Consider the following 23,799-nt stretch of genomic DNA (forward strand, 5'->3'; position numbering starts at 1 on the left):
AGATGAGTGAGATAACAGTCTGTCGTTCCTTGCCAGCTGCCTTTGGAAGTTAAACTTTGGCTTTTTCCTCTGTGATTTTCAATCTGTGAAGGGTAAGGCCTTGTTTCCTCCATGCTTTCCTCACTGCTGGCTGCGCCTGAGCTCTGCCTTTATGGGATGTGTTTGGGTAGCGATATCAATAGGTTCTATAGGGAAGCACAGCTTTATATGCACATTCCAATTACAAAGCCCTGGTAGTCTGCCCCAGTTTGGGTTCTGCTTTACAACCAACACGTTGTAAGGATGGCTTTGGCTTTGGCTGTGTCAGTCTCCCTGCAGGACCAGAATCTTGGTGCAGCCCTGCACGATGGTGCATCTGTATAACATCTGTAGCTGCTAATGCCCAAATATGTGTGTTTCACACTACTTAGGGTATTGCTTTCCTGTGCTTTTCCCTACAGGACTGACCTCTGGAGGCTCTCGTAGCAGCAGAGCTCTGCTAATTATTGCACACATGGGTTGTGTCATTTTAAAGAGCAGCAGAGCATACGGGGGAAAGAATACAGAGTAAATGCTTCTGCGAGGTTCTCTGTTCAGTGTTAATGCCTTTATCTCATTGCATATCACCTACCATGTTGTGCACACAGCAAGAAGTAGCAACCAAGGGGAGCTAACATCAATGCGAAGAGCTGCCTCTTGTATTTCTTTGGTTAGGATGGCTTCTTATTTTCTTACATCTCTGTACCTCTGGATACGTCTGTGCCAAGTGAGGTATGGGGATAATAACTGCACCAGGGCTGCTCTTGGTATGGAGCCATCTGAGCTGCTGGGAGAGGATCTTGGGGGTGACATCGTTGGAGCATTGCCTGATGGGTTACAGGAGTGTGGCTGCATGTGGGGTTGCCCAATGCTGCAATTCAGTGACTGAGAACAAGAAGAAACAGCTCTAAAGGTGAAGCAGTGATTCTGGTGCACTCTAATGAGCTTTAGAGGTGCTCATTTACTCTGTCTTTTTCCAGTTTACACTGTTAGGAACTAAGCTATAAAGTTGCTTCTCACTCGGTTTCTCTCATCCCCCACTGTCCCCCCCTCTGCAAAGAGCTTCATGTTGTTTTTCCCCAGGCCTTTATCAGCCCCTTGGAGACAGCACTGAAACCTTTATCTCCTCCACCTTCACGGTGCAGGGGAGTTTCTGGGCCCATCCTGCGTCTCCCTGAGGAAATCAGTGCAGAGATTGTCTCAAGGCTGCAGTAACTTGGAACCTAAACTGTGGCGTCCGATGCCCTTTCATGTGACTGTCTCCAGCCCTCAGTTATATTTGCACATGGGGTTTTGGCTTCTCTGAGACTAGAAAGCGAAAGAAAGAAAGAATTAGTGAATCTGGCTGGAAACGTTGCTTTATTTTATCTCAGGTGTTGACGTGTCAGTGTAACAAGGGATTATTTACATCAGAAAAGATAAACAGAACTCTCTCTCACAGTGCTCCAAGTAGAATCATGCTGAAAGTCCCGCTTAGCCAAAGCAAGTAACAGAGGCTGTTGATTTAATAATACAGAACCATTTATTCCAGAAAGAAGGGAAATCCCGCTCCGTGCCCAGGTGGAAGTGCTGAGCAGCAGTGGGTGTGGGGCCAGCAGCAGGATGAAGGGAGCCAAGGGGAAGTAGGAAACTTCAGCCTGCAGGAGTGTAAAACCCCCAAAAGTACAGCCCTTATATCCGTGTTTGCTTTCTCAGCGCAGCCCTGTGTTATATGAGATGAAGCTTTGCTCGGGGCTGGGTTTGGATGGGGCTTTGGGCACCCAGCCCATGGCTGGGGTTGGGATGTGAAGGTCTATAAGGAGGCATCCAACCTGAGCCATTCTGTGACTTTATGAAACTCTGAGGGGGTGCACAGCAGCACGAAAAAGAGGGCAGGTGTCCAGTCTATATCCTTATTCCTCATCCACTTATCACCAGTGGGTGTTTGCATCGGGGCTGCTGGAACCACGGAGCTGCGCTGGGTCAAAAGCTGATACTGGGCCTTTGGAATCCAATGGAAAAGCTCTGGTTCTGTAAGAGCTGTGCTTCGGGGAGGTGCAGGCTGAGTCACTGTGTCCTATTCTCAGGGTAGCTGTGTGGGTGATGTGCGAGGTGGCCTTTGGCAGCACTGGCTCCCAGATGCTGACCAGCAGCCGGGCGCTGCAGCTGCTCATATGTGTCGGGTTGGCACGGGGGGTTTCGCACCAGGCTTCCCGTTTGGAGGTCTAGAGAGAAGGGAAAGAAAGGATTTAGTTGGGTGTGCAGTGAGCAGGGGGGTAGTTCCCATCCCAATGTACAGCCTGGGACCTCCCAGCTGTGAGCATCACTGCATTCCCTTTGCATTCATGCAGCATCTGTGTGCTGCAAAGCAATACATGAAATAATGAAATAGGCTTCCAGTGTGCCTTGTCTCAGGCAGTGGCAACAGAAGGTGCTCCTCTAAATAAAAGCCCCAGTATTCTCCATGTAGATGGAGGGATCTGCTTTCAGCTAACACAACTAGAGGTTTTCCCTATTAGTAGCAGTGAGTGACTCAAATTCTATTATAAAACATCTCTTTCTTGATTATAAAACTCATGGATGCGTAACCAGCAGGCTGAATTTATCAGCTGCAAGGTGCTCCGTTTGCAGAGGTATTAAAGGGCTGTTTGCAGCCTCTCTTGCAGCACCAGCTTTGGCAGCGCTCACGTGGTTCAACACCCCTCTGTGCAAGCCCTGCAAAGGGCTCAGCGCCAACCTTGCAAAGTGCAGAAGTGGTTTTCTGCAGAGCAGGCGGGGTGAGACCAGCTGCTGGTGAGATCAGGCTGCAGGAGCGAGGTCTGTGCTGCTGGTGGGCAATGGGAGTTGTTGTTCAAAAGTGGTTTGAACTGCAGCCTGCGACGTTATTGTTCTGACAGCGAGTTCTTGGGATGATGAGGGGGATGGGGAGGGATGAGCACTGGGGGGTGTGCAGAGGGTTCTTGTTTCTGCTGCTGCCTCCTGGCTCTGTGTGCACTGTCATCAGCGCTCAGTGATTCGAATGATAGAAACTTTTCTGTTTGCTTATCTCTTTTTCTTTCCCCTCTCCCACCCTCAATAATGACACAGCCCCCTCCTATCTGTTGTATGCTGGAAGAAGAAAGTCCAGGTGCATTTTGGTGTTTCCTGTGCCACCTGCTTGCCTTACAGCCCAGTATTAATGCTACAGACTTCAAGACAAAAGCATCCCCGTTGTCGCTTACTGACCTTTTACACCTGCATCGCCGTCTTCTGGTCTCTAAGATGGAAAAAAATGCAAACAATTCAGAGATATGAAGTCACAGCATAGTTTCAATCCTCGCTGCTGCTACAAACATACACTGGGGGGCAGAGGGATACAGAGTGCTCCTTTCAGCCGACGCTTGCTAAAGGCACTGTGCCTGGTCTTAGGATCTAAGGTAGAGCCAGTGCAATTGGGTAGAGTAGCATTCCTCTCTTTGTAATTTATTGTCTGGCAATAGGAGGTGATAAATATTTCTGAAGCTAAATGTGTGGATGAGAAAAATATGGAAAATGGTTTTAAGAGGGGTCCTTCTGCATTCCCTGTGTCCTGAATACTCAATGGCTGCATGAGTGCATTCAGCACGGAGCCCATTCCCTGGAGGAGCGGGCTGTAATTGTGGTGTGAGGCTCCAGGAAGCTCTGCAGGGTGTCAGGGTGCGACTTACTTTGGCAGAGCACAATGGTGATGATCAGAGCTACAAGGAGCACGAGGCAGACACCAGCAAGGGGAGCCCAGATGAAAATCTCACAGTAGAAATTCAGCAGATTCTCGTTGCTTGTTCCTGCAGGATGAAAGGGGAGAGAGGAGAGAGAAAGGGCCCATCTCCCGGCTGCGGTGATGTGCAGCTGTGGCAGAGCCATTGGGAGGTCCTGCAGCACAGGGCTCTGAGCAAGTTTGATGGTAGGTGTAGGTGAGGAGGGGGCTTATGTAGGACACAGAGAGAGGGGTGCAGACCAGGCATGTCCACAGGTGACATTCCCAGCTGTGGGCATCGTGCTGGGGAGCAGAGGGAGGACGTGTAGCCAGAAGACTTGAGAAGTCGCCTTCTAGGGCTAAAACCAGTGCTGGCTCCAAATGCTTTCCCTTCTTTTGGTGTTGCCCAGTTATCAGAAGTCTTGAGTCTTTTAAGTCATCCCAAGTGGGGTAAAACTTGGGTTTGGAATCATGAAATCAATGAGGTTTAAAAAGATCACTAAGATAATCTAGCTCAAGAATGGCCACCACGTTCCTCAGTACTACGTATACTCATTTCTTGAACACCTCTGGGAAAGGAGACTTCTCTGCTTCCCTGTGCATCCTGTGCCAAAATGGTGTTACTTTCATCCCCTCATCAGCAGCTCACTGATGAAGCTCAAGATATTTCCCCTCACCCTGCATCCCAAATTGCCTGTAGTCAGCATAGGCTTTTATTTCATCTACCCACAGCTGGGTTACCTGGATCCGAGCTCTGTACGCAGATGTCCTTCTTGGTGATGAGGCTGCTCTGCGTGGTGGCAGCAGGTGTGGTGGGTGCTGCTGTGGTTGTTGTGACTAAAAATAAATGAGATGAATACAGTGAGATTGAATACAAGAGCTTTCTCTCACCCCAGCTGGGACATGGCCACCACAGAAGGGATTTTCAACAGTGATGCCACAACATGCTACAAAACCAAATGAATTGAGTGCTGAGGACTCCGAATTTCTTAATAGTGCCCTGAGCCTGTATGAGGAGGAGCAGTGCCTGTGTGATGAGACGGCTTGGGCAAAGAAGCAGGGCCATGGGGAGTGTGGGCGATGGGCCGGGTTGAGAAGGCACGGGCAGGGGAGCTGGGTGTAAGCGAGGTGGGTGAAGCTGTTGCTGACCTGGGAAGAAGGCGGGTTGTCCAGAGCTGAAGTGCAGCACCTGGTTGACGTTGGTGATGCAGAAATAGGTTCCCTGGTCCTGCGCCTTGAAGTTCTTCACCACCAGCCGAAAGATGTTGCCTTGTTTTGACCCCTCAAACTGTGAAGATGCTTGCACGTTTCCTGGCCAGGTGGTCTTGGAAAACATGGAAATGTAGACAATGAAGTGAAGTTTCCCATCCTTGTCCTGTCGAATCCAGGAGACACCACTGTCACTGTTGTAACTTGGACACTCCAGCTCCACACGTTGTCCCTCCGTGGGGTGCTTCATATTCCTATCGAGGAACCTGGCCTCCATTCTGTTCCTCTGTCCCTGGGCGCCGGTGCAACCTGTGGGCAGAAGTCGGCCATGTCCCCTCAGGTGCTGCTCAGGAAGAGCTCCTGGGGCCTTTGTGCAGGGCTCTTCCCTGCTGGTGCAGTGCGTGGCAGGCAGGCAGGTGGGTTGTGAGGGTGAATGCGGAGGGATGGCCCCAGTATCCAGCACGCTTGGGTGCTGTGCTGAAGTCCCTGGGGACTGACCATTGAGAGCGCCGGGCTCTGGAGATGGATGCTGGCCTTGAGAGCAGCCCTTCAGCTGCCTTGTGTGGGCTGCTGCCATTTCCCAGCTTCTTTGCCAGGTGGTTCCCCACTAACAACTGCCCTGTGCCCCCTCTCTCCCCTTCCCCATCCCCTCCAGCAACACCAGTCTGAACAGGCTCTGTTCCTGCTGCGTATCTTTCCCCATGGTCCCTTTTGCCCATGTTCTTGGCCGTGGTGCAGGGGGAATGCCTTCTCCCACTGTTCTCCTTCCTCCCAGCACAGGTGCCCCGTAAGCCCGCTTCCATACTCACAGAGCCCCAGGCTGAGCAGGAGGAGCAGTGCAGGAGACCCGGCCATCGTCCTCGGGGCGGTGCAGCGCAGCGCGGCTGATCTTTGTCACTGAACTTTGGAGGCAGCGTAACTTATAGGAGAGGATGTGATGTCACCAGGACCCTCTTCTGTGTGAAGAGCAAGGGTTCAGCCTCTGTGGTGGAACAGCGTGAGAAAAGCTTTCTGCAGCTCTTCATCTGTGACCCAGATCTTGGTTTGGTTTATTGTTATAGCATTGTTTTAATTGATGCTTCTTGGATTTAGCTGCTGTGTCTTCAGCTGAGATGCCGACGGTCAACGTTCCTTCTTGAAGTCTGATCAGTCGCTGCAGACTGCTGTCTCCCAGCCATTTGGGTCGTTCTCATCATGTCCAGTTGTGCAGCATAAGAAGTCAAGTCCCGTGTCATGGACATGCGCCACAAACCGTATTTCTTGGCCGATATTTTATTTAATGTAGTATTTTCTTCTTTTTGCAGATGAAGAAGACCTGGGAATATTTTACAGCATCTCTCCACCTGCACTTTTCATCCTCCAGCCCATGCATTGCTGATAGATATCTGAGTACTTCAGCCCTGTTGTTCTCTGCAATTTTTCTCTGTTATTTCTCTGTAGAAGCTGCTGTGTGGGAGGCAGGAGGTCTGTGATGTGGCACCCACCAAGGCAGCCTCGTGCCCCAGTGGCACACAGATATAAAGAACAGAAAGTTACCCCGTGTTTTTTCTTCTCCAACCACAGGGACTTCCGCCATGCCAAAAAACCACTCCATACCTGCTTCAGCATTCAGAGGCCATCTCTAGGTGACCACACATGCTGGTAAGTCTTTAGACTTCCTGCAGCTCTGCACAAAGAGTCTCAACAGCTTTGATCAGCTGCTGTTTGATTCTTTTGTTGGTATTTTCTGGCTTTCTTGCTTTTTCTCCTTTTCATTGTGTGAGGTGTTGTTCCATGACTGCTTTGGAAAGCACAGCCCTGTTCCTGGCTGTGAGAAACCTGGCACTGCTGAGTGATGAAACTGCTGTTGTGCGTGAAAGTGAGCTGGAAAACAAAGAATGCAGCAAGATAGTGAGATGGGTCAAGCAGCATCACCACAGCAGGAGGCATGCCTGGGTTGTGAGATGAAATAGGGCATCCCTTTGACTTCAGCCTTCTTTCAGGACCTTCAAATGAAGAAAAATTGTGGTTGAAGGAGAAGCGTTCAATGAAATAAGGACCGATGAGTACTTTTTTGTTGAGATAAAACCGAGTTACTGCTGTTGAGTTACACCTCAGATGGACTTGGCCACAAAGGCCAGAGATGCGTTGTGAAATCTGATGGCAGAAGCAGCAAAACCATCTGCTGGTGGTGAGTTTGTTGAGCATGGACAGCATCGGAGATGCAATTGGCCCTGATTAAAAGGGGGGTTTCCCTCAAATCTGTTGGTGTCAGTCAGCTCTTGCCGGGTGGTCTGAAGAAACAGAGAAACCCGTGGCAAGAAGATGCGGAGTAAAGCTGCTATTTCAGGAGATTTCCTTTGGCTGGAGATGAAATCCTTGATGCTACAGATACGACTCAACTCACTGTTTGCATGGGAGGTGTTGATACTAAGCATGACATCACTGAAGAAATGGATTTCTCGGTGCCATCAAAAGACACAGAGAAATCAATTTGGATGTGGACAAAGAGGTCAAAATTGGCAGTAAAGTGATTTTATTTAACATTTGTTGACGCATCTGGTAGAGCTACTGATGGCGCCCAGGCTGTGGTTGGTGAAGAAGAGGGGCTTATGGGATTCATAGAAGAGAATGGAATTGTTGCCAGGAACTTGGGTCTGGTGAAACATCTCTGCATGGAATGTCAGGGAAATATAAGCAGAAAGGCTTTAAAAATGGGACCTGTCATGTCAGTTGTCATCAAATGTGTGACTTTCATGAAGCCCAATGGACTGAACCATCACCAGTTCCAAGCATCCTCTAAAAGTGTGGATGCTGATAATGGAGAGGTCGTTTACTTTTTTAAAGTGAGGTTTCACAGAATCACAAAATGACCTGGGTTGGAAGGGACCTCAAGGATCATGTAGTTCCAACCCCCCTGCCTGGCAGGGCCACCAAACATACACCTTTATTAGATCAGGTTGCCCAGGGCCCCGTCCAACCTGGCCTTGAACACCTCCAAGGACGGGGCATCCACAACCTCCCTGGGCAGCCTGTTCCAGGGCCTAACCACTCTCCTAGTGAAGAACTTCCCCCTAACATCCAACCTAAATCTTCCCTCTTTTAACTTAAAACCATTTCCCCGTGTCCTGCTATTTGTCAGCCCTTTTGAAGAGTTTACTCCCCTCCTGGGTGTAAGTTCCCTTCAGGTGTTGAAAGGCTGCAATGAGGTCACCCCGCAACCTTCTCTTCTGTAGGCTGAACAGTCGTAGGTTTGTAAGCCGTGGTAAAATGCTGAGCAGTTTTAGGATGTGCAGAATGAAATGGAGTCGTGTCTGGAATCAAAAGGAACATTTGTGTCAGAACGTGAGGCTGAAAACACATCGCAGATGGAATGCTTCTGGTGGTTACAGCCTCTCCTTTAAGTAAGTGAAACACACGTCTTCCTAGTGTAACCCAACTTACCTGTGCTGCTATTCAAGCCATAGCAGTGTTCAAAATGAAACAAATGATGGGTGGTTCAAGTTAAGGCAAATGAATTTATAGACTTTGGCATGTCAGGAGAGATGAAGTTTCAGCTCTGTAGGGCCTCCCTGCCTTTAAATACAGATGCAAAATGACAGCAGGAGGGGAGATGAGAATTAATTTTTGTGCTGCCAGACGAGGAGATTTCACCTGGAAAAGGGAGGGCAGAAATCCTATCATGGACTCTGGCCAGACATGAAGCTATTTCAGCACAGTTTGGAGTGTCTTTTCAGTGGGTTCTTTTCTTCTTTTGAAACACTGGTTGGCATGTGGTGGGATGGTGAGTTTCCCTGCACTCATGGAAATAGTTAAATCAAAAAACTCACAGAGAGAGTAGTTACACCCATTTAATGGGAAAGATATTGCAAAAAAAAAGAGAGTTGCTTGGCCATCAGAGCTGAGTGCTGATATGGCTGGTTTATTGGTGATGTGGTGGAAGGCTCAGCTGTGCAGCACAGCGGTGCCTTTCCCAGCATGACACGGAGCTGCTGGGCTTCTTGGGGTCAGCGCTGTCCCCCGCGGTCTGGCTGTGTTAGAGCAGAGTGGGGCAGGAGCACATGTCAGGCGGCGGGAGGTGTGCAGTGCTGGTGGGCAGCAGAGGAGGAGCAGCCAAATGGCCGCGCTCCATCAGGGCAGCTGTGTGTGTTGCTGATGGGATCAGGGCGGTGCTTGAGGAGGACGCCTGTGTGCCTTCTGCTGAGCAGCCACGCAGCACTGCTTGCTTACGGTGAGCTCCGTCCTGCAAGTGACAGCGGAGTGTGAGATGTGGTTGGTTTTGATCATTCATCTCTTCTGTGCATGTAGATCATTTGATCTCTTTTTTAAGTAAGAACTGAGAGTTGACTGAAGGTTTCAGAATTTTCTCTCCAATGTTAAATATTTCTTCTACTTATAGCGGGAGAAGAGAAACATTGGCTACCTTTGCACTGGCTGTATTCTCGGGGTTGGTTAAAGATTACAGACATGAAGTTCTGCCAAAACCTTTTGCCTTCTCAGACATATAGCCTGACTGCTTTCAGCATAGCAGCCTCCGAATATGTGTTAATTAAGGTGGTGGGCTATAGCTGAATCTGCTGTTGTGAGTGTTGGCATTTTTCTTTGCAGAACACATTCTTATGCATGTTTCTCCTGTTATTTCACAGTGCTTTTGGTTCTGGTACTTCCAAAGCCGAAATACAGATTTCAGGATGGTAGAGGTAGTGCAGTCTGGTAGAATAGTATTTCTGTGTTATCAACTACCATCTGACAGTGCAGAACATGATAAATATTTCAAAAGCTGAACTAGAGTTGAGGAAAATTAGGCATAGGACTTTGAGAGCAGTCCTTTTGACATCCCCATGTCCTGGATACACAGTGGCTCAGTGAGGACAATTGGCAGAGAGCCCATTCCCCTGGAGGAGCGGGCTGTGCTGAGTGGTGTGAGGCTCCAGGAAGCTCTGCAGGGTGTCAGGGTGCAACTGAGACAGGGGAGGTGTTTAGGTTGGAGATTAAGAGGTAGTTTTTCACCCAGAGGGTGGTGACACACTGGAACAGGTTGCCCAAGGAGGCTGTGGATGCCCCATCCCTGCAGACATTCAAGGCCAGGCTGGATGTGGCTTTGGGCAGCCTGGTCTGCTGGTTGGCAACCCGGCATATAGCAGGGGGTTGAAACTTGATGATCATTGTGGTCCTTTTCATCCCACGCCATTCTACGATTCTGCCATTCTATGACTTACTTTGGTGGTGCATAATGATGATGGTGATGACAGTGAGGAGCAGGAGGCAGGTGCCAGCCACTCGAACCCAGAGGAAAACATCGCAGGAGGAGTTCGGCTTGTTCTCATTGCTTGTTTCTGCAGAAAGAAAGTAAATTTTTATTTTATTTTATTTTATTTTCTTTATTTTTATTTTTTTAAGGTTGGAAAAGACCTAGAGGATCTTCCAGTCCAAACAGTCACCTATTAGCAATAGTGCTAACTAGACCATGTCCCTCAACACAACATGCAGTCGTTCCTTGAACACCCTCACATTCGGTGACTCCACCACCTCCCTGGGCAGTCCATTCCAGTGCCTGACCACCCTTTCTGAGAAGTAATACTTCCTCGTGTCCTGCTTGAATCTCCCCTGCTGTAGCTTGAAACCATTCCCTCTCATTCCCATCACTAATGACACGAGAGAAAGAGGCTGGCACCAGCTCACTACATCCTCCCTTCAGGATGTTATAGAGATCAATAATGTCTCCCCTGAGCCTCCTCTTGTCCAGGTTTGAACATGCCCAGCTCCTTCAGGAGAGAGAGAGGAAAGGGGAAAGGCCCAGTTGCAGACATCTGCCTGCATCCTGAAATGCCTGTAGTCAGCAGAGACTTTGTTTTGAGCTCTTGTGATCAAAGCAGCACTGCTGGCAGAGCTGTGCCTCCCCACAGCTGGGTTACCTGCATCCAGACCATGTCGTGAGCTGTTCTTCTTGTTGACCGGGCTGCTCTGGGTTGTGGCAGTGGGTGTGATGTGTTCTGCTGCTGTTGTGAGTAGATAGAAAAATGGATGAATACAGTGAGATACAAGAAAACAGCCTTCTCCCCCTCCTGCCAGGCCATAGATAAACATAATGGCCAGCATTGGGTGGACCCCGTAGGGCCTACTTTGTGATGCTATGACACTCTGAGGTCTGTTTCCATTGCTGAGCTGCCCAGCCATGAAATCTGAGGGCTGTGGGCTCAAAATTTCTTCCCAGCATAGGCAGTCTCATGTCCTCATTTGCTGCTCTGAGAAAGATTAAAGCTTTCTCTTGTCCTCACATCTCCAAATGCCTGCAATCAGCACATCCTTTAATTCATGAAGCTGCAAACAATTCAGCACTGCTGGCAGAGTGTTTGCCCCACTGCAGATTGTTACCTGGATCCGGGCTGTGCCAGAAGATGTCTTTCTTTGTGATCTGACTGCCCTGGGTGGTGGCCACGGGTATGGTGAGTGCTGCTGTTGTTGTGACTGGAAAGAAGAAATAAGCAAACTCAGCAAGGTACAGCTGAAGAGCTGCCCCCTATCTGTGCCAGGACATGGCCAGCATAGGGAAAACTACTACAGGGTCTGTTTGAATGCTGCCCAGCCCTGGAAACAGAAGGATCCAGGCATCTAATTTCTTATCAGCACCCTTACCGTGTGACATCTTTGTTAAGTCTCTTATAAAACATGTCCTGAGAGACATGGATGTTTTTGAGGTGCTGTAAGTATATAGGGAGTGTTGGGACTGAGAGGGCCAGGTGAGGTGAGCAAGGAGGTGGTGACTGTGGCCTTTGTAACTCTCATCCCTCAGAGGTGCTGCTGGGCTGTGCGACCACCTCTGTGTTTGGGCAGGGCTGGTACCATGAGTGGAGCTGTTGGGCAGGGAGCCTGTATGAGGAGGAGCAGTGCCTGTGTGATGAGACGGCTTGGGAATGAAGCAGGGCCATGAGGAGTGTGGTCTATGGGCCGGGTTGAAAAGGCACGGGCAGGGGAGCTGGGTGTAAGCGAGGTGGGTGAAGCTGCTGCTGACCTGGGAGGAAGGCGGGTTGTCCAGAGCTGAAGTACAGCACCTGGTTGACGCTGGTGATGCAGAAATAGATCCCCTGGTCCTGTGCCGTGAAGGACTTCACCACCAGCCAAGGGGAGCCATCTCTCCATGATATATCAAAGAGCTGAGATCTTCTCTTATAATCATGAAAGATTGTGTTTTGTGGAGAATTACTGTAGACAATGAAGTGAAGGTTGCCACTGTTGTCCATGTGGACCCAAGATGCTCCCCATGTGATTCTGGATGTGCGGCACTCCAGCTCCAGCCGCTGTCCCTGCTGGGGGTGCTTCATATTCCTGTTGAAACTGACCACCACTGCATCCCTCTGTCGCTGGGCGCCGGTGCAGCCTGTGGGCAGAAGTCGGCCATGTCCCCTCAGGTGCTGCTCAGGAAGAGCTCCCGGGGCCTTTGTGCAGGGCTCTTCCCTGCTGGTGCGGTGCATGGCAGGCAGGCAGGTGGGCTGTGAGGGTGAATGCGGAGGGAGGGTGCTGTGCTGGAGTCCCTGGGGACTGAGCGTTGGGAGCGCTGGGCTATGGAGATGGAAGCTGGCCTTGAGAGCAGCCCTTCAGCTGCCTTGTGTGGGCTGCTGCCATTTCCCAGCTTCTTTGCCTGGTGGTTCCCCACTAACAACTGCCCCGTGCCCCCTCTCTCCCTTTCCCCATCCTCTCCAGCAACACCAGTCTGAACAGACTCTGTTCCTGCTGCGTATGGCGCTGCAGTCCCACTGCTTCCGCTTCCCTGTGCAGTCCCTGAGCAGCCCTGAATCCCATCCTTTGGGTTTGCCTCTTCTTTCCCTGTGGTCCCTTTTGCCCATGTTCTTGGCCGTGGTGCAGGGGGAATGCCTTCCCCCACTGTCCTCCTTCCTCCCAGCACAGGTGCCCCGTAAGCCCGCTTCCATACTCACAGAGCCCCAGGCTGAGCAGGAGGAGCAGTGCAGGAGACCCGGCCATCGTCCTCGGGGCGGTGCAGCGCAGCGCGGCTGATCTTTGTCACTGAACTTTGGAGGCAGCCTAACTTATAGGAGAGGATGTGATGTCACCAGGACCCTCTTCTGTGTGCAGTCTGTGTTCAGCCTCTGTGGTAGAACAGTGAGAAACGATTTCTGCAGCTCTTCATCTGTGATCCAAAACTTGTGCTCGTTTATCATGATAGCATTGGTTTTAATGTTGCCTCAGGGATTTTGCTGCAGTGCATTCAGTTGAGATTCAGACTGACAGTGATCCATTTTGGAGTCTGATCTGTCACTACCTGCTGCTGTCTCCCAGATATTTTGGGCAATCACATCATGACCTGATCTACAGAAAACCATGCCATGACCCCTTCAGTGGCCATGGAGTGAAAGTTGTCTTTTATGTTGGAGATTTTATTTGATTTCATTTCATTGTAGAGGTTGGTTCATCTGCATTTTTCATCTGTGAGTCCACACGTTGTGGACACGTAGCTGAATTCTGTATCTTAGTTGTTCTCTGCAGTTGTACTTTGTAGTTTCTGTGCTGATGCTGCTGTGTTGAAGGCAGGAGAGCTGTGATGTGACATCTATCAAGAAAGCCTTTTGCTCTATTGCCATGCTGAGTTGTTTTTTTTTTCCTTCTTTTTTTTTTTTTTACATCCTTTGACTCTCTTCTCCAACCGCAAAGACTAGCAACCTGCCGAATAACCCCAGTGTGCTTCATCATTCAAGGTCCTTTCTGCTGCCTCCAGGTGACCACTCAGACGCCGGTGGTGGTTTGGACTTCCTGCAGCTTTGTACTTGACTGACTGTTTCAGTAGCCTGGTGTTGTTTCCTCTTTTAGTATTTCCTGGTTATCCTGATTTTTTAAAATTTTTTTTAATTTTTAGTTAGATTTCACTTCTGAGGTGCTTTTCAATGACTCTGTGGGTGTGCAACATTTTGTCTTGCCTGGGCTGCACTGAGTGATGAGGAGCAGTGTTAGGCACCAGCACAGGTGGCTGCTGTTGTCACTGCTGAAATGCTCCTCCCAGCACCTCGCAGTGCTCACATCCACTGCTTGGTCTCCAGAAACACCCAACAAACATCAGTGGATATCAGTGGGTGCCATTTGTTCTGCATGGAGGATTTCAGTGCTCATTTCCGTGTCAGATGCCGTTTTGTCAGATTGCCCCTCTGCTGCCGTCTGTCACGTGGCAACCCAACGTGGTGGAAAACTGGTGGGAAGGTTCTACTGCCATACCCTCACCTTCTGCCTCTGACATCATGAGCCAACTGGGTAAAACAGGAGGCGTTACTTTCAGAGTAGTCCTTTCAAAACTGGCTGTATTCTTAACACGTGGGTAAGAAATTAATTTAATTTTCAGTGCACACCCTTTGATTATCATGGGAGTTGGGTTGTGAGCGATGGCTGCACGGCTGGGGCAACGCTGCCGCCATGATGGTGGCGGTCGGCCATGGGAGGGCTGGGCCAGGGAGCGTGTGGGCTGCGGAGTTGTGCATGCCTGTATGGCTCCTGTGCCAGTGTTTCTGTTGTTCTGGGAGCCAGAAAAGCGGCAGTGCTGAGTGATGGAAGTGCTGTTGTGTGAGAAAGTGAGCTGAAGTGATGTGGGAACTGGGCTCATTTCTTTGGGCCTCACAGCGCTTTGGTGAGTGAGGAAAGCAGGACTGAGGCCTGCTGAGCTCTGTGAGGCCTGTGGTGGTGTGAGGCTGTGAGCCCTGTGACGTCTGCGTGAAGTAGAGCAGACCTTGACAAAATATAACTCTGATGGAGACATCTGTGTTTGATTAGGTGAAGCCACTGTGCTCCTGAGCCTCCATCTCTTGTATCCTAAGTAACAATTTGTCTGGGGCAGGGGTCTTCCTTTGTTGGGTTCACTGTCTGTATATATCTTAGCAAAAAGCAGTTTCTCCTTTCTGTGGAATCATAAGAATCTCCAAGGTCGTAGAAAACCTCTAAGATCATTCAATCCAACCATTCCACCCTCACCAATATTCCCACTAAGCCCTGTCCTTCAGTGCAACATCTAATCCTTTCTGGAATACTTCCAGTTTCAGTGAGACCACCAGCTCCCCAGGCAGCCTGTTCCTGTGCCTGTCCACTCTCTCAGAGAAGAATTATCCCCTAAGCTCTAATCTGAGTCTTCCCTGGCGCAACTTATGCCAATCCTTCTTGTCCTACTACAAAATGAAAACTATATCAATAATGAATTAAACGACACAATGAAAGAGACAGAAATTAGATTCAGCTTGTAGGGAAGAGTTTGGAATTGAGAGTCTGAGGCAATAGAAGTGGGTATTGATGTGCTGGGTTTATTGGTGGTGTGGTGGAAGGCTCAGCTGTGCAGCACAGCGGTGCCTTTCCCAGCGTGGCACAGAGCTGCTGGGCTTCTTGGGGTCCATCAGGGCAGCTGTGTGTGTTGCTGATGGGATCAGGGCGGTTCTTGAGGAGGACGCCTGTGTGCCTTCTGCTGAGCAGCCACGCAGCACTGCTTGCTTACGGTGAGCTCAGTCCTGCAAGTGACAACGGAGTGTGAGATGTGGTTGGTTTTGATCATCCATCTACTTTGTGCAGGTAAAGCATTAGATCTATTTGGTGAGGAAGGACTGAGAGTTGACTGAAAGTTTCAGAATTTTCTCTCCAATGTTAAGCATTTCTTCTACTATAGGGGGAAAAGAGAATTATTGGCTTTCAAACATACCTTTGCAGTGGCTGTATTCTCTGGGTAAGTTAATGATTTCAGACATGAAATTGTGCCCAAACCTTTTGCCTTTCCAGACATGTAGCCTGACTGCTTTCAGCATATCAGGCTCCAAATATGTGCCATTTGGAGGTGGGCTTTAAGTGAACCTGCTGTTGCCAGTGTTGGCATTTTTCTTTGCGGAACACATTCTTATGCATGTTTCTCCTGTTATTTCACAGTGCTTTTGGTTCTGGTACTTCCAAAGCTGAAATACAGATTTCAGGATGGTAGGGGTAATGCAGTCTGGTAGAATAGTATTTCTGTGTTATCATCTACCATCTGACAGTGCAGAACATGATAAATATTTCAAAAGCTGAACTGGAGTTGAGGAAAATTAGGCATAGGACTTTGAGAGCGGTCCTTTTGACATCCCCATGTCCAGGATACACAGTGGCTGAGTGAGGACAATCGGCAGAGAGCCCATTCTCCTGGAGGAGCGGACTGTGCTGGGTGGTGTGAGGCTTCAGAAAGCTCTGCAGGGTGTCAGGGTGCGACTGAGACACAGGAGGTTTAGGTTGGAGATTAAGAGGTAGTTTTTCACCCAGAGGGTGGTGACACACTGGAACAGGTTGCCCAAGGAGGCTGTGGATGCCCCATCCCTGCAGGCATTCAAGGCCAGGCTGGATGTGGCTCTGGGCAGCCTGGTCTGCTGGTTGGCAACCCGGCATATAGCAGGGGGTGGAAACTTGAAGATCATTTTGGTCCTTTTCATCCCATGCCCATTCTACAATTCTGCCATTCTATGACTTACTTTGGTGGTGCATAATGATGATGGTGATGACAATGAGGAGCAGGAGGCAGGTGCCAGCCACTCGAACCCAGAAGAAAACCTCACAGGAGGAGTTTGGATTGTTCTCGTTGCATGTTCCTGCAGAAAGAAAGGAAATTTTTATTTTATTTTATTTTATTTTATTTTATTTTATTTTATTTTATTTTATTTTATTTTATTTTATTTTATTTTATTTTATTTTATTTTATTTTATTTTATTTTATTTTATTTTTATTTTTATTTTATTTTATTTTATTTTATTTTATTTTATTTTTATTTTATTTTATTTTTATTTTTATTTTTATTTTTGTAAGGTTGGAAAAGACCTAGAGGATCTTCCAGTCCAAACGGTCACCTATTAGCAATAGCTCCCAGTAAACCATGTCCCTCAACACAACACCCAGTCATTCCTTGAACACCCCCACTTTCAATGACTCCACCAACTCCCTGGGCAGTCCATTCCAGGACCTGACCAGCCTTTCTGAGAAGTAATACTTCCTAATGCCCAGCTTGAATATCCCCTACTGTAGCTTGAAACCATTCCCTCTGCTCCTATCACTAATGACACGAGAGAAAGAGGCTGGCAGCAGCTCACTACAACCTCCCTTCAGGATGTTATAGAGATCAATAATGTCTCCCCTGAACCTCCTCTTGTCCAGGCTGAACATGCCCAGCTCCTTCAGGAGAAAGGCCCAGTTGCAGACATCTACCTGCATCCTGAAATGCCTGTAGTCAGCAGAGACTTTGTTTTGGGCTCTTCTGATCAAAGTATCTCTGCTGGCAGAGCTCTGCCTCCCCACAGCTGGGTTACCTGCATCCAGGCCCTGTTGTGAGCTGTTCTTCTTGGTGACCAGGCTGCTCTGGGTGGTGGCTGTGGTTGTGGTGGGTGCTGCTGTTGTTTTGACTGGAAAGAAGAAATATGTGCATACAGAGAGCTATGACAGAAGAGCTTCCTCCTGTCTGTTCCAGGTAACAACCAGCAGTGAACAAACATTTATATGATCTGCTTGGAACAGTGATGCTTTCACATGCTGTATTGCCCTGGAACCGATAGATTTGTTATCTGTCCCCTCAGTTTGTGTGAGCTCTTTGTTATCTCTGTTATTAAACATGTCCTGAGAGTCATGGGGGTTTTTGAGTTTCTTTTTGAGATGCTGTAAGCATGTGATTGCTGTTGGGATTAATGTGCCAGATGCAGTTTGTGAGGAGGTGGAATCTTTGTGGCCTTTGAAACTCTCATCCCTCAGAGCTGCTGATGGGATGGGAGCTGCCGCTGGGCTGTTCGACCACCTCAGTGTTTGGGCAGGACCGATACCATGAATGGAGCTGTTGGTCAGAGAGCCTGTATGAGGAGGAGCAGTGCCTGTGTGATGAGATGGCTTGGGCAAAGAAGCAGGGCCATGGGGAGTGTGGGCGATGGGCCGTGTTGAGAAGGCACGGGCAGGGGAGCTGGGTGTAAGCGAGGTGGGTGAAGCTGTTGCTGACCTGGGAAGAAGGCGGGTTGTCCAGAGCTGAATTGCAGCACCTGGTTCACGTTGGTGACGCAGAAATAGAACCCCTCATCTTCTGTACTGAAGGATTTGACCACCAGCCTACAGGTGTTTTCGCTCCATGATGCCTCAAAGCGTGGAGATGTTCTTTCACCCCCTTGGAAGATGGTGGTATTGGTTATATAACTGGAGAGAATGTAATGAAGATTCCCATCCCTGTCCAGGCGGATCCAGGAGACTCTCCAGGAGGTTTTGTTTCTCCAGCACTCCAGCTCCAGCCGCTGTCCCTGCTGGGGTTGCTTCATATTCCTGTTGAAACTGACCACCACTGCATCCCTCTGTCCCTGGGCGCCGGTGCAGCCTGTGGGCAGAAGTCGGCCATGTCCCCTCAGGTGCTGCTCAGGAAGAGCTCCCGGGGCCTTTGTGCAGGGCTCTTCCCTGCTGGTGCAGTGCGTGGCAGGCAGGCAGGTGGGCTGTGAGGGTGAATGCGGAGGGAGGGATCGGCGTCCAGCACACTTGTGTGCTGTGCTGGAGTCCCTGGGGACTGAGCGTTGGGAGCGCCGGGCTCTGGAGATGGATGCTGGCCTTGAGAGCAGCCCTTCAGCTGCCTTGTGTGGGCTGCTGCCACTTCCCAGCTTCTTTGTAAGGTGGTTCCCCACTAACAACTGCCCCGTGCCCCCTGTCATCTGTTCCCCATCCCCTCCAGCAACACCAGTCTGAACAGGCTCTGTTCTTGCTGCGTATTGTGCTGCAGTCCCACCGCTCCCACTTCCCTGTGCAGTCCCTGAGCAGCCCTGAGTTCCATCCTTTGGGTTTGCCCCTTCTTTCCCCGTTGTCCCTTTTGCCCATGTTCTTGGCCGTGGTGCAGGTGGAATGCCTTCCCCCACTGTCCTTCTTCCTCCCAGCACAGGTGCCCCGTAAGCCCGCTTCCATACTCACAGAGCCCCAGGCTGAGCAGGAGGAGCAGTGCAGGAGACCCGGCCATCGTCCTCGGGGCGGTGCAGCGCAGCGCAGCTGATCTTTGTCACTGAACTTTGGAGGCAGCGTAACTTATAGAAGAGGATGTGATGTCACCAGGACCCTCTTCTGTGAAGAGCAAGGGTTCAGCTGCTGTGGTGGAACAGCGTGAGAAAAGCTTTCTGCAGCTCTTCAACTGTGACCCAGATCTTGGGTTGGTTTATTGTTATAGCATTGTTTTAATTGATGCTTCTTGGATTTAGCTGCTGTGTCTTCAGCTGAGATGCCAATGGTCAACGTTCCTTCTTGAAGTCTGATCAGTCTTTGCAGACTGCTGTCTCCCAGCCATTTGGGTCGTTCTCATCGTGTCCAGATGTGCAGCATAAGAAGTCAAGTCCCGTGTCATGGACATGGGCCACAAACCGTATTTCTTGGCCGATATTTTATTTAATGTAGTATTTTCTTCTTTTTGCAGATGAAGACCTGGGAATGTTTTAGCGCATCTCTCCACCTGCACTTTTCATCCCCGAGCCCATGCATTGCTGATAGATATCTGAGGATTTCAGCCCTGGTCTCTGCAATTTTTCTCTGTTATTTCTCTGTAGAAGCTGCTGTGTGGGAGGCAGGAGGTCTGTGATGTGGCACCCACCAAGGCAGCCTCGTGCCCCAGTGGCACACAGATATAAAGAACAGAAAGTTACCCTGTGTTTTTTCTTCTCCAACCACAGGGACTTCCCCCATGCCAAAAAAACACTCCATACCTGCTTCAGCATTCAGAGGCCATCTCTAGGTGACCACACATGCTCGTAAGGCTTTTGACTTCCTGCAGCTCTGCACAAATAGTCTCAACAGCTTTGTTCAGCTGCTGTTTGATTCTTTTGTTGGTATTTTCTGGCTTTCTTGCTTTTTCTCCTTTTCATTGTGTGAGGTGTTGTTCCATGACTGCTTTGGAAAGCACAGCCCTGTTCCTGGCTGTGAGAAACCTGGCACTGCTGAGTGATGAAACTGCTGTTGTGCGTGAAAGTGAGCTGGAAAACAAAGAATGCAACAAGACAGTGAGTTGGGTCAAGCAGCATCTCCACAGCAGGAGGCATGCCTGGGATGTGAGATGAAATAGGGCATCCCTTTGACTTCAGCCTTCTTTCAGGACCTTCAAATGAAGAAAAATTGTGGTTGAAGGAGAAGTGTTCAATGAAATAAGGACTGATGAGTACTTTTTTGTTGAGATAAAACCGAGTTATTGCTGTTGAGTTACACCTCAGATGGACTCGGCCACAAAGGCCAGAGATGCATTGTGAAATCTGATGGCAGAAGCAGCAAAACCATCTGCTGGTGGTGAGTTTGTTGAGCATGGACAGCATCAGAGATGCAATTGGCCCTGATTGAAAGGGGGGTTTCCCTCAAATCTGTTGGTGTCAGTCAGCTCTTGCCAAGTGGTCTGAATAAACAGACAAACCTGTGGCAAGAAAGATGCGGAGTAAAGCTGCTATTTCAGGAGATTTCCTTTGGCCGGATATGAAATCCTTGATGCTACAGATACGACTCAACTCACTGTTTGCATGGGAGCTATTGATGCGAAGCATGACGTCACTGAAGAAATGGATTCCTCAGTGCCATCAAAAGACACAGAGAAATCAATTTGGATGTGGACAAAGAGGTCAAAATTGGCAGTAAAGTGATTTTATTTAACATTTGTTGACACATCTGGTAGAGCTACTGATGGCGCCCAGGCTGTGGTTGGTAAAGAAGAGGGGCTTATGGGATTCATAGAAGAGAATGGAAATGCTGCCAGGAACTCGGGTCTGGTGAAACATCTCTGCATGGAATGTCAGGGAAATATAAGCGGAAAAGCTTTAAAAATGGGACCTGTCATGTCAGTTGTCATCAATTGTGTGAATTTCATGAAGCCCAAGGGACTGAACCATCACCAGTTCCAGGCATTCCCTAAAAGTGCAGATGCTGATAATGGAATGGTCGTTTACTTTTTTAAAGTGAGGTGTGTAAGTCGTGGTAAAATGCTGAGCAGTTTTAGGATGTGCAGAATGAAATGGAATCATGTCTGGAATCAAAAGGAACATTTGTGTCAGAACGTGAGGCTGAAAACACACCACAGATGGAATGCTTCTGGTGGTTACAGCCTCTCTTTAATTAAGTGAAACATACGTCTTCCAGGTGTAACCCAACTTACCTGTGCTGCGATTCAAGCCATAGCAGTGTTCAAAATGAAACAAATGATGGGTGGTTCAAGTTAAGGCAAATGAATTTACAGACTTTGGCATGTCAGGAGAGATGAAGTTTCAGCTTTGTAGGCCCTCCCTGCCTTTAGATACTGATGCAAAATGACAGCAGGAGGGGAGTTGAGAATTAATTTTCGTGCTGCCTGATGAGGAGATTTCACCTGGAAAAGGGAGGACAGAAATCACGTCATCGACTCTGGGCAGACATGAAGCTATTTCAGCACAGTTTGGAGTGTCTTTTCAGTGGGTTCTTTTCTTCTTTTGAAACACTGTTTGGCAGGTAGTGGGATGGTGAGTTTCCCTGCACTCATGGAAATAGTTAAATAAAAAAACTCAAAGAGAGAGAAGTTAAACCCATTTAATGGGAAAGATATTGCAAAAAAAGAGAGTTGCTTGGCCATCAGAGCTGAGTGCTGATATGGCTGGTTTATTGGTGATGTGGTGGAAGGCTCAGCTGTGCAGCACAGCGGTGCCTTTCCCAGTGTGGCACGGAGCTGCTGGGCTTCTTGGGGTCAGCGCTGTCCCCCGCGGTCTGGCTGTGTGAGAGCAGAGTGGGGCAGGAGCACATGTCAGGTGGCAGGAGGTGTGCAGTGCTGGTGGGCAGCAGAGGAGGAGCAGCCAAATGGCCGCGCTCCATCAGGGCAGCTGTGTGTGTTGCTGATGGGATCAGGGCGGTGCTTGAGGAGGACGCCTGTGTGCCTTCTGCTGAGCAGCCACGCAGCACTGCTTGCTTACGGTGAGCTCGGTCCTGCAAGTGACAATGGAGGGTGAGATGTGGTTGGTTTTGATCATCCATCTACTTTGTGCAGGTAGAACATTTGATCTTTTTTAAGTAAGAATTGAGAGTTTACTGAAAGTGTCCGAATTTTCTCTCCAATGTTAAGCATTTCTTCTAGTATAGGTGGAAAAGAGAAATGTTGGCTCTCAACCATACCTTTGCACTGGCTGTCTTCTTGGGCTATGTTAATGATTTCAGTCATGAAATTGAGCCAAAACCTTTTGCCTTCCCAGACATGTAGCCTGACTGCTTTCAGCATAGTAGACTCTGCATGTGTCTGATTAAGGAGGTGGGCTATAGCTGAATCTGCTGTTGTGAGTGTTGGCATTTGGCTTTGCGGAACACATTCTTATGCATGTTTCTCCTGTTATTTCACAGTGCTTTTGGTTCTGGTACTTCCAAAGCTGAAATACAGATTTCAGGATGGTAGAGGTAATGCAGTCTGGTAGAATAGTATTTCTGTGTTATCAACTACCATCTGACAGTGCAGAACATGATAAATATATCAAAAGATAAACTGAAATTGAGGAAAATTAGGCATAGGACTTTGAGAGCGGTCCTTTTGACATCCCCATGTCCTGGATACACAGTGGCTGAGTGAGGACAATCGGCAGAGAGCCCATTCCCCTGGAGGAGCGGACTGTGCTGGGTGGTGTGAGGCTTCAGGACGCTCTTCAGGGTGTCAGGGTGCAACTGAGACAGGGGAGGTTAAGGTTGGAGATTAAGAGGTAGTTTTTCACCCAGAGGGTGGTGACACACTGGAACAGGTTGCCCAAGGAGGCTGTGGATGCCCCATCCCTGCAGGCATTCAAGGCCAGGCTGGATGTGGCTCTGGGCAGCCTGGTCCGCTGGTTGGCAACCTGGCATATAGCAGAGGGTTGAAACTTGATGATCATTGTGGTCCTTTTCATCCCACGCCATTCTACGATTCTGCAATTCTATAACTTACTTTGGTGGTGCATAATGATGATGGTGATTACAATGAGGGGCAGGAGGCAGGTGCCAGCCACTCGAACCCAGAGGAAAACATCACAGGAGGAGTTTGGCTTGTTCTCATTGCTTCTTTCTGCAGGAAAAAAAGTATTTTATTTTATTTTATTTTATTTTATTTTATTTTATTTTATTTTATTTTATTTTATTTTTTTATTTTTTTATTTTTATTTTTATTTTTTTTTAGGTTGGAAAAGACCTAATAGATCATCCAGTCCTTCCGTTCACCTATTAGCAATAGCTCCCACTAAACCATGTCCCTCAACCCATCATCCAGTCATTCCTTGAACACCCCCACATTTGGTGACTCCACCACTTCCCTGGGCAGTCCATTCCAGTGGCTGACCACCCTTTCTGAGAAGTAATACTTCCTCATGTCCTGCTTGAATCTCCCCTGCTGTAGCTTGAAACCATTCCCTCTGTTCCTATCGCTAATGACACGTGAGAAGAGGCTGACCCCAGCTCACTACATCCTCCCTTCAGGATGTTATAGAGAGCAATAATGTCTCCCCTGAGCTTCCTCTTGTCCAGGCTGAACATGCCCAGCTCCTTCAGGAGAGAGAGAGGAAAGGGGAAAGGCCCAGTTGCAGACATCTGCCTGCATCCTGAAATGCCTGTAGTCAGCACAGACTTTGTTTTGGGCTCTTCTGATCAAAGCAGCACTGCTGGCAGAGCCCCTGCCTCCCCACAGCTGGGTTACCTGCATCCAGACCATGTTGTGTGCTGTTCCTCTTGGTGACCGGGCTGCTCTGGGTTGTGGCAGGGGGTGTGCTGTGTTGTCCTGCTGTTGTGAGTGGATAGAAAATTGGATGAATACAGTGAGATAAAAGAAAACAGCCTTCTCCCTTTCCTGGTCGACCATAGATGAACATAATGGCCAGCACTGGGGGGACGCCATAGGGCCTACTCTGTCCTGTGATGCTGTGACATTCTGATGTGAGGTCTGCTTGCATTG

The 23,799-nt window shown here is 48.9% G+C and overlaps 4 protein-coding genes and 2 long non-coding RNA genes across 9 annotated transcripts in view; 1 reads left to right on the top strand and 5 right to left on the bottom strand.

The window, feature by feature from the left end:
* Nucleotides 1-1,358: 1,358 nt before the first annotated feature.
* CD8A (CD8 subunit alpha) lies at nt 1,359-5,870 on the bottom strand. Of its 2 annotated transcripts, XM_085547530.1 has the most exons (6): nt 5,731-5,870; nt 4,862-5,230; nt 4,454-4,549; nt 3,684-3,800; nt 3,223-3,253; nt 1,359-2,222 (listed from the first exon to the last, which is right to left on the bottom strand). In XM_085547530.1, exons 1-6 carry the CDS (start codon nt 5,774-5,776, stop codon nt 2,168-2,170), a joined length of 714 nt encoding a protein of 237 aa, XP_085403656.1. In that variant the 5' UTR covers nt 5,777-5,870; the 3' UTR covers nt 1,359-2,167. The 2 variants fall into 2 exon arrangements, with proteins under 2 accessions (XP_085403656.1, XP_015718418.3); XM_015862932.3 differs by lacking the exon at nt 5,731-5,870 and having other exon boundaries at nt 4,862-5,585.
* Nucleotides 5,871-6,095: 225 nt separating this feature from the next.
* The window catches only part of LOC107314060 (uncharacterized), a 65,719-nt gene continuing 48,015 nt past the window's right edge, over nt 6,096-23,799 (top strand). The window contains exons 1-3 of one of the 2 annotated variants that reach the window (XR_001555286.3): nt 6,096-6,385; nt 6,485-6,562; nt 6,685-7,444. This is a non-coding gene — a long non-coding RNA (uncharacterized LOC107314060). Of the gene's footprint in view, nt 6,386-6,484; nt 6,563-6,684; nt 7,445-23,799 lie in introns of those variants that run through there. The other variant, XR_014946073.1, reaches the window with a different exon arrangement.
* On the bottom strand, nt 8,740-11,546 carry LOC107313870 (uncharacterized). Its single transcript, XM_085545952.1, has 5 exons — nt 11,537-11,546; nt 11,276-11,368; nt 10,816-10,899; nt 10,120-10,236; nt 8,740-9,143 (listed from the first exon to the last, which is right to left on the bottom strand). Exons 1-5 carry the CDS (start codon nt 11,544-11,546, stop codon nt 9,127-9,129), a joined length of 321 nt encoding a protein of 106 aa, XP_085402078.1. The 3' UTR covers nt 8,740-9,126.
* LOC146761165 (T-cell surface glycoprotein CD8 alpha chain-like) lies at nt 11,574-12,983 on the bottom strand. Its single transcript, XM_085547561.1, has 2 exons — nt 12,835-12,983; nt 11,574-12,278 (listed from the first exon to the last, which is right to left on the bottom strand). The coding sequence occupies exons 1-2, from the start codon at nt 12,878-12,880 to the stop codon at nt 11,842-11,844; spliced, it is 483 nt and encodes a 160-aa protein (XP_085403687.1). The 5' UTR covers nt 12,881-12,983; the 3' UTR covers nt 11,574-11,841.
* Nucleotides 15,015-19,638, bottom strand: LOC146761166 (T-cell surface glycoprotein CD8 alpha chain-like). Of its 2 annotated transcripts, XM_085547554.1 has the most exons (5): nt 18,822-19,638; nt 17,878-18,243; nt 17,204-17,296; nt 16,375-16,491; nt 15,015-15,393 (listed from the first exon to the last, which is right to left on the bottom strand). In XM_085547554.1, exons 1-5 carry the CDS (start codon nt 18,865-18,867, stop codon nt 15,377-15,379), a joined length of 639 nt encoding a protein of 212 aa, XP_085403680.1. In that variant the 5' UTR covers nt 18,868-19,638; the 3' UTR covers nt 15,015-15,376. The 2 variants fall into 2 exon arrangements, with proteins under 2 accessions (XP_085403680.1, XP_085403679.1); XM_085547553.1 differs by lacking the exons at nt 15,015-15,393; nt 16,375-16,491 and having other exon boundaries at nt 16,708-17,296.
* Nucleotides 20,491-23,791, bottom strand: LOC146761167 (uncharacterized). Its single transcript, XR_014946081.1, has 3 exons — nt 23,545-23,791; nt 22,804-22,920; nt 20,491-21,824 (listed from the first exon to the last, which is right to left on the bottom strand). It is a non-coding gene; the product is annotated as an uncharacterized LOC146761167 (long non-coding RNA).

This window comes from Coturnix japonica, chromosome 4 (genome assembly GCF_054131305.1).
Source record: "Coturnix japonica strain WE chromosome 4, WE-NBRP24, whole genome shotgun sequence".
NCBI classification, from domain to species: domain Eukaryota; kingdom Metazoa; phylum Chordata; class Aves; order Galliformes; family Phasianidae; genus Coturnix; species Coturnix japonica.